Here is a 17,149-nt window from a genome sequence, read left to right on the forward strand (position 1 = left end):
AATAAATCTGCTGATCTATTTCTTTCCATGTGTAAAGTCATTTAAAGTAGGGTAAACACTCACCCGTCAACACTGAACATTTTACTACTGGTTTAATTGTCTAATGCAGTTAATCAAATCTGTTTTAGCAATTAATATCTATATTATTAAAAGGAAAACCAGAAGCAACATCAAGCCAGTTCATATTACAATCTTTTAATAACAATTTACTAGCGTCAAAATGCAATTTAATAGCATTAAAGCCACAATCCAAAACCATTGGCATTTTCCTTCATAGGTGTGCAGTAAATAGTAAAGATTGTACAGTACCATGACAATTGTTTTCACCCTGTCCCAACTCAATAGCCCTGCTAACACATCTATGATGATCTCATAACATTAGGAAATGAAGGCCAAAGACAAGACTAATAATTTGGAATAAACCTTTTTATTGAAAATTCAGGGAGAATAGAAAAGCAAATATTGCAGTCCCTTCAGCCCTATAGAGGAATTAGTTTAGTCCTCCTCTTCATCATCACCACCTCCACCACCACCCTGGGCCTTCTTGGCGTTCTTTCTCTTTACACGGCCAGGGCGACCACCACCGTATGGAGAGCGGAGAGAGAAGTCAATGTGCTTTTGGCTGTCCAGCCTCACCACGAAAGATGGGATGTTCACAACCTGCTTGCGCACCCTGTGGAGTGACAAACACATAAATCTATCTGTGCATGTGAGGGTGATTTACAACTTTTGGTTGCTCAATCTCTGAAGGCCTCATTCACGAGGAATTCTTGACACCACTGACAATCTGAGTGTTTTAAGTTAAATCATCGGCCAACAGAATGCCACTACAACAGTACAATCTAACAAAGTACCCACATACATTACCTGTTAAGACATGGTTTAGTGCAAAGCACCCAGCCATCATTGGACGCTTTGGATTTAATACAAGCAAAGGTATACGGCTTAATCACCGAATTGACCTTGCAGAAATTTCATTCCCACTCACCAGGAGGATTTTAAATATGGTCAGCTAATGAAACAGGAAGAAAACCTTAAGACACAAATTTACACTGCATCCAGTGTTCATGATCTCTAACACACATTTTACAAACTCTTACTCACCGGATGTGCCTCTGACGGATGAGCACACGGGCATGGTGGATGCTCTTGGCCAGGCCAAGCTTGAAGACCTGAGTCTGCAGCCTCCTCTCCAAGAAATCCTCCACTTTCAAGCCCAGAACGTAATCGAGCTTCATCTTTCCCTCATCCAACACTCCAATACGCACCAGACGCCTAAGCAAGGCATTACCTATGAGATACCATGAGATAAGAAATTAAAATGCAGAAAACCAGCAAAGGACTTTACCAGATAGTTCTAGGAGGTAGCATGGCCTCATTTACGAGGAATTCTTGGCAACACTGACAATCTGAACTACATATTTTAAATCACTGGCCACTCACAGCACTTGAACACAGCAAAATCTCAAATACATACCCTCAAAGAGACGCCTAGCATCTTTCTCATCCAGAGTCAGAAGCTCTCTGGCAGCCTTGCGGATCTTGGCCAAAGTAAACTTCACCCTCCAGACTTCTCTCTTATTCCTGAGTCCATACTCGCCTGTTAAGCAAACACTATTAAATTCGATACGTTCAGTTCAGAATTAAATCCTCTTAGCATTGATTTGTTTTTTTACCAATGAGTTTCAACTCCTGGTCGAGACGTGACTTCTCGAAGGGACGTCTGGGGGTGACATAAGTCTTGCTACAAACCCAACTCCTTGCAACGGGCATGGCGACTTAGACGCCTAAAAAATAAAAACGGTTAAAATTGCATCCATGGTGTTGATCATTGCAAAGTATGAGAATAACGTTTCTCTAAACGGTGTAACGCAAACCATATGATCCGATACGACTCTAGGAAAATGGCAACATACGGAACACAAATATAACAGTAACCCGTTTAAAACCACAATTAATTTGTGTGTAGGAACATTATATGACCATATGAATCAAAATAATTAAGAGCTGAGGTGCATATGGACTAGGCCAGAAACCGCCTTACGTGACCACGTTGTGCTACGCGGCGACAAAACTAGTCTGTCAATATTTAAATAAACAAACATGCTATACTGGCAACCTACAAGATTCGTTTATTATGTTATATGTCGATTACAATCACATTAAGTTAGGTTAATGTACCATTCACGCCAAACTGATACGAAAGAAGAAGAACTGAGGAGTCATTACCTGTCTTTGTCAGGCTCGCAAGTAAAGAGAACGTACAGGCGGGATTTCCGGTTATTTATATGTTCCTTCTATACTACATTACCCAGATATCATTGCGTGTTAACCATGTGTTCCGATGGAAGGAAAGTATACGAAGTTGTGAGTGCCATCTACTGGTTGGAGGCACACCAGCTCTAAACGTAAAACATGGAGAAACGGTTCCAGTCAATGCTGGTCAAACACCTTAACGATAATAACGTGAATAATTTGTACTTGTAAAGATTCTGCATTATGTTTTCGATATAATGTAAGCGGAACGAGAGTGTTTGAAGACTTGCCCATTGTTAAGCATTATCGGTAAATGTAGTATTAGCATATTAAAGTTATCGAACAGTATTGCTATTCTTGAAAATATAAGTACAGTCGCATAATGTTGGTATGAAGTGAAAACACCGACGACTTTTGATTTGGTACTGACAATAGCGTTTTCTTATATTAGTATGTTTTAATTTTAAAGTCTTAAGTAACTGAATAGGGTCTTTTGCGGCAAAACATAAGAAAATTAAGCAACCGTTCAAAATTAAGGAAATTCGCAGTTTACGTTAATTTAAGTATTAATTTATTTATTAACTCTGTTTGATTTCTATTGGCGATAAAATGCAACTAAAGGAGGAAGGGACTATTTATAAAAGAGTCTGTAACACAACTCCGAGCATGTGTTTCTGTCTATCAAACAGACAGACTCTCTCTCTTTTCACACACACTTGCCGTGTACCCCCAGAGATCTTTCAGTCCTGATCTCTTCTGCAGTTTGTGAGACACTTCACTCTTGTGGAGGGTCTTATTTTTGTCTTTCTTAATTCATTTGTCATTTTGTTTATCGTCTGGAAGTGGTGACGCCAGCCATAAGTGCAACCCACTCTTCTTTTCTTACCACTGGATCTTTTTCTTTCTTTCTTCACTGGGACACCAAACTTTCTCAATCTGGTACTTTCTTGATAGAGAGAACTATCCTTCCCCTGTCTCTTTCCCGTCCCTTCTAGCTGTTCCTTTTTCTGGCTATGCACCATGCTGTCCTCCCCTACTGTGATCCTTCAGCCCTACGGACTCCCTGTTTACCCCCAGTCAGCTTCCTGCTACCCCAGCCTAGTACAGGTAAACGTGTCCCTTTATCACAGTTTTGTATGCTCTGTGGAATAGTGTGTTTATATCTTATCCATCTTTCCTCTGTGTGTCGGCCTTGTCATTGTTAGTGTCAAATGTGACATGTTTTAACTTCTGACAATCCAGTCTGTACACATAACACTATCCAGTTGACACTTGACATTGTCAGATATTGAGATTATCATTTCAATACACAAATTACAATTTGCATCTTAATATGCGTAAAGTGTTGTTCCTGTAAGTTTCTATTTTATACTTGATCCGAATCTTGAAAACATTTATAAAATGGTGAATAACTTAACCGATCATAAGGCTTCTGTGTGTCATAAAAGTTGGCCCTTCATCAGGTCTAAAGAGAGGATGTCTAATGTGTTTCTCTCTGTCAAGGAAGGACACTGTGTCCCACTTTTAGTTATATTTGTCTCTGGGAGGTAGCCTAAACAGGTTCAATGTATATTTGTGTGTACGTGAGAGCAAGTGAGCGAGAGAAAGAATATCATGACAGCTGATAAGCGATGTGTGTGTGTGTGTGTGTGTTCTTTCTCTCTGTCACACTAGCTGTATTTTTAGCCTGTTCTTACTTGAAATTCCCTCACACACATACACACAGATTACAGACGTAGAAACAGATATGGAGTCTCGGATATCCTCTTGACTTTATCTCAAGTGATGGACGGTGACAGATTATGTCTTTTAAAGAGTAAATAAAGATCTAAAATGGAGGAATAGCTCTGCAATTGAAGGTGATCTCTGGGAGTATTCAAGAGTTTGTTTTAAGAGATGTTTTTTTTCAAAGTTAAAGGATTAGTTCACATGTATGACTATCTTTCTTCCATAGAACACAAAAGAAGATATTTTGAAGAAACACTGGTCTCCATTGAGTTTTTCTGCAATCTTTCTTAAAAAGATCTTATTTTGTGTACTGCAGAAGAGAGAAAGTCATACAGACTTAAAATGACAAGAGGCTGAATATATGATGACAGAATATTCATTTTTGGGTGAACTATCCCTTCAAGACAACAAACAAAGTTTAATTTTGGCTTGTATGTTTGCACTGTATGTTGATTTCTATATGCTTGTTTATTCATGGGATAGTGAAAATTATAGGAATAATCTACAGTTAGTTGATCATTATCAAGAAAATACCCCTCATATGCCCGACTTGAACCAAAGGAATTTCAAGTGACAATATTAACCACTGCTAGCAAATTAATATAGTAATATATAAATAAAACAGGGTTATATACTGCTTAGTGGTCATTATGTATGATCGATACAATATCCAATGAGCAGTTCTTGTCATTGGGGTAAATGTGTGTGTGTGTGTATGTGTTTAAAGGATATCCAGCTGTCAGATCAGGCACCTGGCATTCTGACTCTGATCTTTAACCCCAAACCTGACAGCTGAAGGGGCCTGTGTGTGTCTGTTGGGGGTGAAAGGTAATCACAGAAGCCTCATTTAAATCCTTTCATAGAGGGGAAACCGTTAGGAAACATTAACAAATGTATCATGTTTGAATACTTTACATCCTCTGGCATACTGCTCAGACCAGGTGACCCCCCTGCCTGTGAAAACCCAGCACATTTTTTTATTTACGGTTCAAAAAGCCATCCTGCGTACTGTAAAGAACATTCTTACCTTGATATCTTTAATATTGACTGAGTAAAAGCCATGTCAAAGAATTTAATCATAGTGAAATTTATGGTTAAAATCAAACATGCGACTTTTGATGAGGTGGTTCACAGCAGCAATTGTCTGCGGGGTGACATTTTGTCAGCAGACTGTTGTTTTTCAGGTCGCAGGTCTGACCGCACCTGTTTTAAAACATCAGCGGGGTGTCAGGTTACTCCTGTGAGATGAAAAATGAAAGTAAGCTATCATGTTCTTTAATAGTAAAATGGTAGTTAATGTCAAAATATTGCGGTTTTATATCACAGCGGTGAATATAGCTTTGAAATAAACCCTCCTGTAAGATGATGCTTCTGTTACTGCTGAGGAATTTCAATGCGGTGGTGATATTTAATCAGAGCTGTTTCTCTGTGTGTCACGCTTTATCAGTGAAGTCTAAATTTACTCTGTCTACTCTGTTGGGTTAAAGAGCTGATAAGAGTAAACATGGACAGAGAGATGAGTGACTGTGTGTGTAAGACTGAAAAAGATTTGTATTTGAGTTGTGTTATTTCTTTACACATGTTGTACACAATAATGCAATATAAAACTTTGACACATCATATAATTAAACATGACATTGAACACCAAATAAAACAAAAGAAATGTTTCTATCAGTATAATTAAAATCTTTAAAAGGTTTAAAGGTTGTATTTAGGGTAATTTGTCTTAATACAAAATTATAAAATGATGAGATGTGGACACTGCTTATGAGATCTAAACTCTACATACACTTTAAAAATGCTGGGTTGTTTCAACCTATAGTTGGGTAAAATATGGACAAACACAACTGTCGATTTGAATTAATCTATAAAAGGTACATATTTGACCCAAAATGTGGTTTATTTGAACCCAACGGTTTGGGTTCATATCAATTTGAGTCAGTCTTCCTGAAATTAAAATCATCAAAACCTTTGAGGATGATCAAAAATCATCCTGAAATCATCAAAACCTTGTTGGGTCATGTTTTTACTTTGTTGAAACTGTTCAGAAACATCAAATAGTGTTAAAATAAACTTGTATCCAGTTTGGCTCGTCTGTTAAGTACAAGGGGGGAATGGGTAGGTGATTGACATTGCCAAATGAACACAGCTGGTGTAACGACCCCCCCTGGAGACACATTTGGTGGTCTGTGATTGGTTGGTTTGAGAGGTTTATGGTGAGGTGGGCGGGTGAAAGCCCTGCAGTAAAGCATGCATCAGTTGTTGGTGAGTATTGGGCTGCCTGCGGAATGCGCTGAAGGGGTGAGACTTTTCAACGAGCCTACTTATTTTATAAATGTTTTTATAAATTTTGTCTGGTTCTTTCAGGGTTTGGGTATTTAATATTTCTGATCTGTGATTTATGTACAGTATGTGTTTCGGTAAGCAAAGCTTTTCTAATATTTTGCCTTCTTTAGTCCAATACTTTGAATGATTGAACATATGTTCTTATACAACATTTTATTCAATTTCGTTTCATCTTTCTGATCTTCCACATTGTTTTGTGGACAAAACTGTTTTTAATATATACTAGAACTGTTACTTCATGTAAGTTAATCAGAAAAATACATACGGTATGCCTTATTTTATGAATTATAATGTTTACATGGAAACTTTAGAACTATCGTATTATACATACTAAACAACATCTCTGTCTCATCATAGGGGGCTGCCGCCCAAGAGGCGGGGCCAGGCAATGGTGACCCGTCCCTTCCTCAGGTCTATGCCCCACCCCCTTCATATCCTCCACCTGGACAAGCCCAACCCACACCTGCTGCCAGGCTGCCACCCCTTGATTTCAGCGGCACTCTCACCAGCCCAGAATATGCCGATCACCATCAATTAAGAGTTTACCAGACATCTCAACATGATGGGACGGAGTCTGTAACTACCAATAACACAGTAAGAAAAAGTGATTAATTACTTCATCATTAAATAACTGAATTTCATAGTAAATACAGGATAGTCTGATGATAAAGATCTGTTGATGAGAACTACATAATACAGTTGCGAAATTCAGGGTCATATCAGTTAACACATGAGAACAGAAGTATAAATCTATCCAACCCCATCATCATATCTCAATTCAAGAAGCTAGTTGTGCAGTGATCCTTTAATAAAAAATTTGATTTATTTTGTATTCTGTGCTTTTGCATAAGAAAAGTATGTCAAGAATATTATGAAGAAATTCAATCTCATGCATTGGGATCTCCTGGCCGGCCTAAAAATAACTCCATGTCCTGGTCATGCCCCTGTTTGCCTTGTCCATGTATGGAAATTCAACTTGGGGCATTACATATACAAATGTGCTTTGTTGTGAAAGATCAATTTAATGTTCCCTCTTCTGGTTTCTCTTCTGTTCTCTAGTTCTGTTTTTGAAAAGATTATCTTTAGTCTTGAAGTAAATATTTAGTGTTAAAGAATTAAAGATTTTGAATGATGGAAACACACTTATGTTTATTATGAATATGGATAATGCATTCCAATTCTTCTATATATTTTATTCTTCTATAGTTTATTTATTGATTTGAGTTTTCCCATTAAAGGTACTTACCATGCATTTTTTTTTGATGAAGTAGACAAATTAAGAATATTATTTAATAGATTTTATATTATCATATCATATTACGGTTGAGAAATTCAGTCTGTTGGGTTTTACAGTCTGGTCAATGCAACAGATGTTACGAAATTTATATCTGCACTTAAGAAGCTGACTTAGCAGGATCACCAAGGCACCACTCATAAAATGTTGCATAATTTACAAAGCAGAAATAATTATTTTCTTAAAATATCAAGCTGTAATATTTTGGGATGCATGCTATATATATATACACACATTTATATTTAGGGTTTCACTAAAGACGAATATAATGATGTTGTTGTTTTGGTTCACTAATGGCTCATCGTATGCCTTAAATATAAAATACCAGCACATTACAAATGAACAACCCGTGTGCTGAGGGAATTGTGGAAAGTATTGAGAGTAGTATTTTAACTACTGAATACAATGAGTTGATTTTATTTTTCACACCATTTTACTGAAATGTTTCTCTTGTTGTGGCCACATTGCTTACCACTAGATAGCACCAGAGTTTCAAGGTCCGAAAATTGGAACTATGAGACGTCACCGTGGAGGGAGGGGTCAGGGGGGGAGTCAGACGGGAAGACCCCTCCCCCCTCAACTATGTTTATCAGGTCCAGTCAGACAAGCTTTCTGCATCGTGTAGTGATATTATCACACCTTCCCATCACACTTTCCCCACCTGTACTTTTTACCCAGCACCCTCCCTGGCCTGGAAGAATGCGATGAAAATGATGATGATTTATTACTGAAGTATTTTCTGTGTGATACCTGCTGTCGTAGTTATTACTGCTAGCAAGCAGCCCGGCAACGCTCAGAAGTAACCATAACAACAATCTGTTTGCGTGTGTATGTGTGTGAAGCTATGTTTATGTGTCTTGTCTTACTTCCTTATTAATTGCGCAATATTGGGTGACTATTGCTAAAAATAGCAGTTTGCTTCAGGTTTTTGTTGACCTTTTAAAGCGCATAGACTTTTCTGAATTCCCACTTTGATTTAATCTGTGTTTTACTTTTTCTTTAGGGTTCACTCAGTTTTGTTAGACAAAGAAACAAATTATTTACATGTATATGAGAAATCTAATTTATTTAATGTGTTCAAGTATACACTGCAGTCTACGTGTAAAAAATATACAATGAAAACTGTTGAATAAAAAGTGGACGAACCGAATGCACCATCTTATCGCCCTCTGTTCAGATTCAAGCATTTTGGTTGCCTAGCCTTTTACGGTAATACTGTGGTACTGGATGAGTTACAGAAGTAGAGAAACATACAGTCATTCTGCCTTACAGCTTTACCTTTGCCCAGTTATTAAATTATAGAACAGGTCTGTGTTGGACAGGTCTCTTTCTGTTTATCCTCTGCTTGTTCTAATGACCATTCTTATAAGAATAGTTCGCCCATAAATTACAGTTTTGTTAAGTGGAAAATGTTATCATCATTTGCTCACCCTCCAGTGTTACAAGCCTGTACACATTTTTGTTGTTGTGCTGAACACATATGAAGATTTTAATATATATCATATTTTAATGAACGTTTAACTTTTTGGGTCACCAACGGGCTAAAGACTACTATGGGAGTCAATGGTGACCCAAAACAGCTTGGTTAAAAACTTCTTGTTAAATGACCTTTATTTGTGTTCAGCCCAACAAAGAATTGCATACATGGTTGTAACAACTGGAGGGTGAGCAAATGGGTGAACTAGGCTATTCCTTTATCATCTGCTTAACATTTTTCCCACTGCCATAAAAAAACAATTCTGAAAGCTTTTCGCCTTTTCAGCATTTATCCCTGTTCTCTATTTGTCTTTGTCACGTCATGCCTACTATTTTCTTCTTGGCTTTTTGAACATTTTTACTACACGTCTTGACTTTTTAATCCATCTTTAAATTGTAACCATTTTGTGGCATTTAGTAAGGTAGGCTGTGCAGACACCCATTGGCATCGTGTTGCATTGTGGGATAGTGGACGTGTTGGGTTTGCGGCACAAACACTATGTATTGATCTGCATGGGGTAATTTTATTTACAGCCTTGTTAAAACGATGCGGTCTAGGAAGTGCTGTGTAACCATGCATCACAAATGATTGTGGTATTTCAGTTGCAGCTCTCAAAAAGTGTCACATGTTGAGTATGCTACTTTAAAATCTTTAATTACTTTCAGCGGCTGATTTATTGACTTCACTGAAGTAAAATGTGTTTATGCTCTATTTTCAATGCAAATTGGGTTGTTTTACAGTTCTATTTCTAACAGGCATGTATTTAGACAGCTCACTAAAACGGAAACTTTATCACATGTCCTCACTTTTGCTTGAGATGAGTCACTGGATGAGGAATGCTCATTTGCGTTTTGTTGTGTACACTTTAAATTACGTATGTGTATTTGGAGAAAACTGTTTTCAAATAAGTTTGACAACAAATCTTGCGTCAGACAAAACTACTTAATCTGTAGCTATAAAATGTGTGCTAACGTTTCTTTTTGCTTTCTCTCTCTCTCTCTGTAATTTTCTCTTCCCCTTTCTTTCTCACTTTCTGTCCAAACATTTCTTACCTCCTGCTTTTATTTTTACCCATACACTTCCTTCTCTATCATTCAATTCCTGCTCACAGGACAATTCGTTGGCCCCAATAACATCTGACCCACAGTCTCTTAGTGCTTCTGTGGCAAGTGGAGGTGGAGCATCAGGTGATGAGGAAGGTGCTGGTAAAGCCCAACCCAAAAGACTCCATGTGTCCAACATTCCGTTTAGGTTTCGTGACCCAGACCTAAGGCAAATGTTTGGGGTAAGAGGATTCTCATTTATACCAAATGTAATACATTATTTAATAAACATTTGTCCTGGCATTTGGGGCAGACCCTCTGTCAAACCCAAACTGTTACCTGACAGATCCGTTGAATCATATCTGTTTTCATTTCTCAGCAATTTGGCAAGATTCTAGATGTGGAGATCATTTTCAACGAGAGAGGGTCAAAGGTCAGTCATTGTTGATGCTTGCAGAGTTACTTTCTTTTTCTGATAAATAGATGGAGTCTGTTTCCTTACTAGGGTTTTGGATTTGTGACATTCGAGAGTGCGGTGGAAGCAGACCAGGCTAGAGAGAAGCTCAACGGAACCATCGTCGAGGGAAGAAAGATTGAGGTATGGTGGCTCAGCTGTTCCTGGTTCATCAACTAGTTTGAAGTGTTTACCATGTAAACTGCATGAATAAAAGCTTTGCTAAATGCATAATGTTTATAATAATAATAACTAAATTACACTCATTCTCAGGTGAACAATGCCACAGCCAGGGTGGTGACAAAAAAGCCTCAGACACCTTTAGTAAATGGTGAGTGACTGCCAAAATCATTGCCCACAGACTCCATTGTGTGCAGGGGAGAGCATTTAACATAAAACTGAAAACGATATCCTTTGTGCTGCACCACCAAGTGTTTATATGATCCTCACCTGTATTTTGTCTGTTGCTCTAGCCGCTGGCTGGAAGATCAATCCAGTAATGGGTGCCATGTATGCTCCTGAACTTTACACAGGTGGGGTCATTTTATTTTTTATTCTTAATCTCATAATTGAAATAAAATTGTGAAAAGACAAAAAACCCAATTGTGTAACAGTTAAAATGGTGATGATATTGTTTTGGTTCATTAGTCGCCAGCTTCCCCTATCCTGTGGCCACGCCAACCTTGGCCTACAGAGGCTCTGCCCTCCGAGGGCGCGGTCGAGCTGTTTACAATACCATCCGTTCAGCTGCAGCGGCCGCACCCGCTGCTGTTCAAGCGTATCCAGGGTCAGTATCTCTTTCAACTACATAATTATCAGTTATTTCTTATTCACACTATTGGGGTTTATGTAAACAGATTAAATAATCTTTAATTATGTGAATAATTCTCCTTCCCAACTCTCTTATTAGCTCTTTTTGCGGGGCCTAATAAGAAAGACACGGTTAATAGATCAAATGCTTCTGCTTCTGTTTTCCTCTTTCAACAGAGTTGTGTATCAGGATGGATTGTACAGTGCAGAGGTCTATGTAAGTATTAAAAATCTGCTTGCGGTATACCTATCAACTTTACTGGTTTTAGAGACTGTATACTTAGAAATGTTATTGCTCAACATGAAAATGTTTTTGGTTTACCTGAGAAAACTGTGCTTGAAGAGCGCTAGAGGAAGTTCAGCAGAATCTGCAAAAAATTCTACTGTTCATAGCATACAAATTCCTCATATTTTACTTTAAATATTTTTGCCAAATTGATTACGCCATAAACTACAAGAAAGGATTTCAATACTTGTGGGTACATCAAAACCAGTGAAGTGCTGCAGTTTTTTTTTGGCATAGGCCTAACCACTGTTGTGTGTGGTCTTGGCAAACCCTACATTGTGCAAGATAATACCAGTTATTTCTGAACCTGTGGGGGCATTTTTTGGTCGCCGTAACAAAACTGCTTACAAACATACTAAATGATTGTTCTTTTTTTTAAATCCCCTGTTTTTAGGGAGGATATCCAGCCACATACAGAGTAGCTCAGTCTGCCTCAGCCACTGCAGCAACCACATACAGTGACGGGTAAGCAAAAAACCTCATCAACATATCACCTCCGGTAGACTCATCAGTGTTACGAAATTCATGAAACTGTGCAGTAACATTAGGGAGTTTTTGCTTCAAATGAATAAAACTGTTGGTAGCATACTGGATTTTATGGATAGAGATATATATCGAAACATTATATATATATTTACATCTATATATTCATATATGTATATAAATAAACTGCTGTATTTATTTACATATTATTTTACGTTAAGATATGGAAGAGTCTACACAACAGCAACGGACCCCTACCATCATTCAGTAGGACCTACCACCACTTATGGAGTTGGAACAATGGTGAGAGACAGTGCAGCAGATGAAATACAGCGTTAAAGAGATAGTTCACCCCAAAATTACTCTGTATTCATTTACTCACTTTTAGGTTGTTTCAAACCTGTCTTTGTTCTGATGAACACAGAGAAAGATATTTGGAATAATGTAAGCAATTTTGCCATGACCATAGTAGAAAACAATATTGTATATTTTTTGTTCTGTTAAAAACAAAATTTGATAATTTGAAATTAGGAAAGCAAATCGAACTCGGGCACCTTTGACTACCATTTTACTATCTTCAGTTAGAACTGAAATTGCTAATATTGTTTCAAATATATTTCTCTGTGTTCATCAGAACAAAGACATTTATACAGATTTGAAATTACATGAGGATGAATAAATGTTGACGAATTTTCAGCTACAGTTCCCATTGACTTGCATTGGTTTTGTGTCCATGCAATAGAAGTCAATGGGTATTGTCGCTGTTCGATTACCAACTTTCTTTAAAATATCTAATTTTGTGTTCTGTGGAAGAAAGAATGTCATACAGGTTTGAAATGACAAGAGGCCGAGTAAATGATGACAGAATTAATTTTTTTGGGTGCATTATACCCTTTAAGGCAAGCTTACGAAAGGGGGAGTGGAAGCACAGATTACGTATAAAATACATGATCAAATAAAATTATTATTTTACAGCAATATTATAATTACATTTCCGATCTAACCCATCGCAATTCAGCATTCAAAACTAATTGTATTAGTAACTTTATTTTTTAACCTTTTAAAATGAACTAATCTTTAAATAAAATAATGTAAGCTGTTATTATTAAACTTTATACAGTATTCAATATAAATACATATACTTAGAATTTGGTTTATTTAAACATATCCAAATATCACTGGATGAATATGCACACCTTACAATTTAAAGCCTCAGTTACAGGATGTTTATAGTGAAGTATATCAACTGCAGAGCAATTGCATATCATTGTCCACTTATTATGCAATATTTGATTCACAGGGTCAAAGATAGTTAAGCTAATGGTTAAAGAGCCAGACTTAAAGCTCAAAGGTTGCAAGTTCCATTCCCAGGCTGGCAGGTTTCGAAGGCTTTATTATAGGTGACGCCCAATGGGAACTATGGCATACTATTCACATATTTAAATTCTAATTATAACTAAGTCCATTTACATAAAAAATGCATCTAAAAACTTAGACTAAGGAATACAGTCAGAATAAAAAACCTTAAATGTCTTTCTGATCCTCAGCCTCCTCTTTACAGTTTAGTATTGAAAGTCCTTTCTCCAAATTACAATTAGCCTTTCAGGATAGGCCGTTTCCACCTCTTTTAACATTTGGAAAGCAATAGCCTTTTAGCTAACAAAATCAAACCAGAAATTTGAAAATTCATATGTTACATGACATATTGGACATGTAACTGTGGACCAATCGTTTCATTCTCTACCCCGTCACAGTAGACCTTAGTTCGCTCATGCAAATGAATTATCATGGTATATTTACAATCATCGTTTTTCGATTTCAGTATATCGGGGACTTTTTATCGGTTTTCCTACTGAAGTGTGTTCTTTATTTTACCTGTATACATTTTGTTTACCACACAAAACGACTAAATTTTTTCTTTTTGTTTGAACACAGGCAAGTTTGTACCGCGGAGGCTACAACCGATTTACTCCGTACTGAAACGACCTGAGAACAACTTCTCAGGCAAACCACTAACCCTTAGACGCCTCCTTCCTGTGTGAACTCTTGATTGCTGAGGAACTGTTTGAGATTGTAAATACTGTGACTCATTTTTTTATTTATTGGGGCAAAAAGATAAATCAGTCTAAACATTTGCAAGTCTGAAAGGAAGTAGGAGTTAACTACCCACAAAATGGAAAATCAAGTACAGCCCTTTTTGTTACCACTTCAAAATATTTTATTACTAAATCTTGAAACCTTTTGGTAAAGTTTGCACTGTGAAATTATACAATATATAATATCCAAATATAGAAACCCCTGGTGGAACTTTTGCCAGAGTGACAGATGGATAACACCAAACCTGTCCAGTGTGTATAGATCTGTGTTCATGTTGATGTGTGTTTGTGTGTGTTGGAGTGTATTTTGAGTATTCAAAAGCAATACTGTGAGATGCAATGGAGACAGCAATGGCACTGACCTGTGTGATACATGTTCTCTTTCTCAATATAACCTACCTCTGAGCCAGCATCTTTTTATCTCTTCTAATTCTCAGAAATGTTTTTCATGCTGAGACATTTCTATACCTTTATTAATGTGGATGCCTTGCTTGAAATGACTCTCTTGCTTTATTTTCTTGAAGAAAATCTTCTTTCCTCTTTTTTTTTCTTCCTCATTTGTGACATGTATGCTTCCTCTGTAGTCTCCTTGCTTTGCTTCTTTCCTGCTCTATTTCAAATGCTGTTTTTGTTTGAATAATAAAACCTTTTCATTATTCTTTAAAAATATTCACACTTCTTGTCCTCTTGTGCTTTACTTCTTCTCACTCTGTTTTCACAGAAATTCTTTGTAATGATTCTATTTACCAGATCTAAACTAAAAACTTTTAAGTTTAATAAAGAAAGACTACATTTATTCTAATATTCTAGTTCTGAAATGATAAATAATATTAAACTTTTATGAAGTTATTTCTATTTTAAGTTGTAGTATTGAAAACATTGATCTGAATAGAGTTCCAGCTTTTAAATAAGTTTTAAATGTAATCTTTCTTTTGTTTCTCTCCTTTCTTAAGTTTTCTTTGCTTGTATGTCTGTCTTTCATGTCTTTCTTTCTTTCCTTCCCTGTTTCCTTTCCTCTCACCGTTTCCTTTCCTTACGCTCTTCTCTTTTTCTTTCTTCTTTCTGTCCGTCTATCTTTCTGTCTTACCTTGCCTCTTTCCTCCTTGATTAATTTCCTTTCCGTCCTCTCATATTCTTTCTTTCTTTTTTATCCTTCCTTCATGCTTTTTTTAGTATTTGTATGTATAGAATGTATTCCTGTGCGCTTTTAATGTAACCTATTTTGCATCCTTCTGCCACTTATTATTTCTAAAAGGCTTAGCATTATTTTCTGTTTGACACAAAACTAAACTCTTGGCAGCGTTTATTTCTTTGACCTTGTCTGATTTTTATGTATATTTTCTGTTTTATTTTCATTTCACAGTTTCATGTCTTTTCCACACATCTATCTATGTTGTCTGTTACTTTTCCTTATTTGTTTATTCATGCATTCACTGCATTTACTCTGTCTGCTCCACTAAACTTTCCTTCATTTTTCTTATTAACAGTGTAATTCTTTAGTTAACTTTAACTACACTTCACTGCTTTCCTGCTCTCTCACTCTCACTAAGATTCTTACATCTATACAGCTATCCTGCAACCACAGGACCCTTTGTCGTCATGGTGTCATTGCTGTATTACCTATACAATGTTTTTTTCCAGTACTGTAGAATATACAGTTTTAATTGTAAATTAAATTCGTTGAATTCTCTGAAATTTGTGTGTGATCTCTACTTAAGCATGAACAAGTTGATTTTGAAATTATAAGCCTAAATAATGGTAGATTTAAACGTTAATTATGCCAGACTTTCACACTCACCTTGGTTTTTAAATAAGGAGTTATTTGAGCTTAAAACATAATTAATGGAAGTTTATTTAGTTTTTTAAATGTGGGTTCCCCATATTTTGCTTTTTTTTTGCCCATTAAGTGGATATGCACTCCAGTTCCAGACTGTGTATAAATGGTAAATTCACTGTATTTCACGTTTATATACTCTGAAATGGTGTTCATTGTGCTTTATGGGATTTGCACTGTTTGTTTTACATATTTGTCCCCCCCACAAAAATGCTATAATGGACTAAGATAATTAGTTAATAATCAGTATATGGAGTAAGACATTGGCGTAAATTAGATTTTGACATTGGTGGGGACATACAGTAAATCAAATGTGTCTGCAGAGCCTCATTGTGACTAAAGTTTAGCGCAGTTTACTTGACTTATTTAAACAATTATATAATAATTTAACAATACTTAAATAGTTTTATTTGTTTTCTACACTTACTTACTCAGTATTACTGTACATTAAACTGCATTACAGTCTGTATAAAAAATACTTTTTATATTCATAGCCTCAGGGCCGGCCCGAGTTATAAGCGAACTGGGGGGCCCCTCAATCGTTTATTTTATTTATTTATTTTTACAATTAAATAACTTAAACAAGTGATATAAATGAATGAACGAATGAATATGAATGAATAAATAAATGAATAATTCAAGACAAGAAAATTCAGATTTCCCGACAACTGCTGCTGTGTCTGCTAGCGTTTGAGTCATCTCGCGTGCGTTGACAATTAGCGCCGGTGCGCAAGTGCGCGTCACTGTAATAAATGGTAAGCCATGTAACAAAAAAGGATGTATCCTCTGCCGAAAAGAGAAAGAAGAAAAGGACAGAAAATGAGAAAAATGAGCAAGATTAGCGGTAGCACAAAGTTTGCTCACGTCACTTCAGGTACCATGATCTTTTATAAGCCATCACCAGAGCTAACGTAAACGTCACCGCCATCAAAAGTAAAATGTCTCACATTATTAATATACATTTATCTAGGTGTAGTTCACGTATTGATTTTATATAAATATCAGTTTAAGTTGGTGAAAACAGCCGAAGGGGAACTTAACC

General features: G+C 36.6%; 2 protein-coding genes across 3 annotated transcripts; one reads left to right on the forward strand and one right to left on the reverse strand.

Annotated features, from left to right (window-relative positions):
• Positions 1–408: 408 nt before the first annotated feature.
• rps9 (ribosomal protein S9) lies at positions 409–2,304 on the reverse strand. The gene is made up of 5 exons (XM_079469292.1): positions 2,230–2,304; positions 1,677–1,787; positions 1,478–1,600; positions 1,105–1,291; positions 409–673 (listed from the first exon to the last, which is right to left on the reverse strand). The coding sequence occupies exons 2-5, from the start codon at positions 1,771–1,773 to the stop codon at positions 496–498; spliced, it is 585 nt and encodes a 194-aa protein (XP_079325418.1). The 5' UTR covers positions 1,774–1,787; positions 2,230–2,304; the 3' UTR covers positions 409–495.
• A 74-nt stretch (positions 2,305–2,378) lies between these two features.
• On the forward strand, positions 2,379–15,965 carry rbfox1l (RNA binding fox-1 homolog 1, like). 2 transcript variants are annotated; one of them, XM_079469195.1, is made up of 12 exons: positions 2,379–3,363; positions 6,688–6,924; positions 10,213–10,386; positions 10,524–10,577; positions 10,650–10,742; positions 10,872–10,929; positions 11,072–11,131; positions 11,247–11,385; positions 11,586–11,625; positions 12,089–12,159; positions 12,399–12,480; positions 14,113–15,965. In XM_079469195.1, the coding sequence occupies exons 1-12, from the start codon at positions 3,277–3,279 to the stop codon at positions 14,155–14,157; spliced, it is 1,140 nt and encodes a 379-aa protein (XP_079325321.1). In that variant the 5' UTR covers positions 2,379–3,276; the 3' UTR covers positions 14,158–15,965. The 2 variants fall into 2 exon arrangements, with proteins under 2 accessions (XP_079325321.1, XP_079325322.1); XM_079469196.1 differs by lacking the exon at positions 2,379–3,363 and adding an exon at positions 6,225–6,285.
• Positions 15,966–17,149: the final 1,184 nt, after the last annotated feature.

Source organism: Barbatula barbatula (genome assembly GCF_947034865.1).
Source record: "Barbatula barbatula genome assembly, chromosome: 12".
Lineage (NCBI taxonomy): Eukaryota > Metazoa > Chordata > Actinopteri > Cypriniformes > Nemacheilidae > Barbatula > Barbatula barbatula.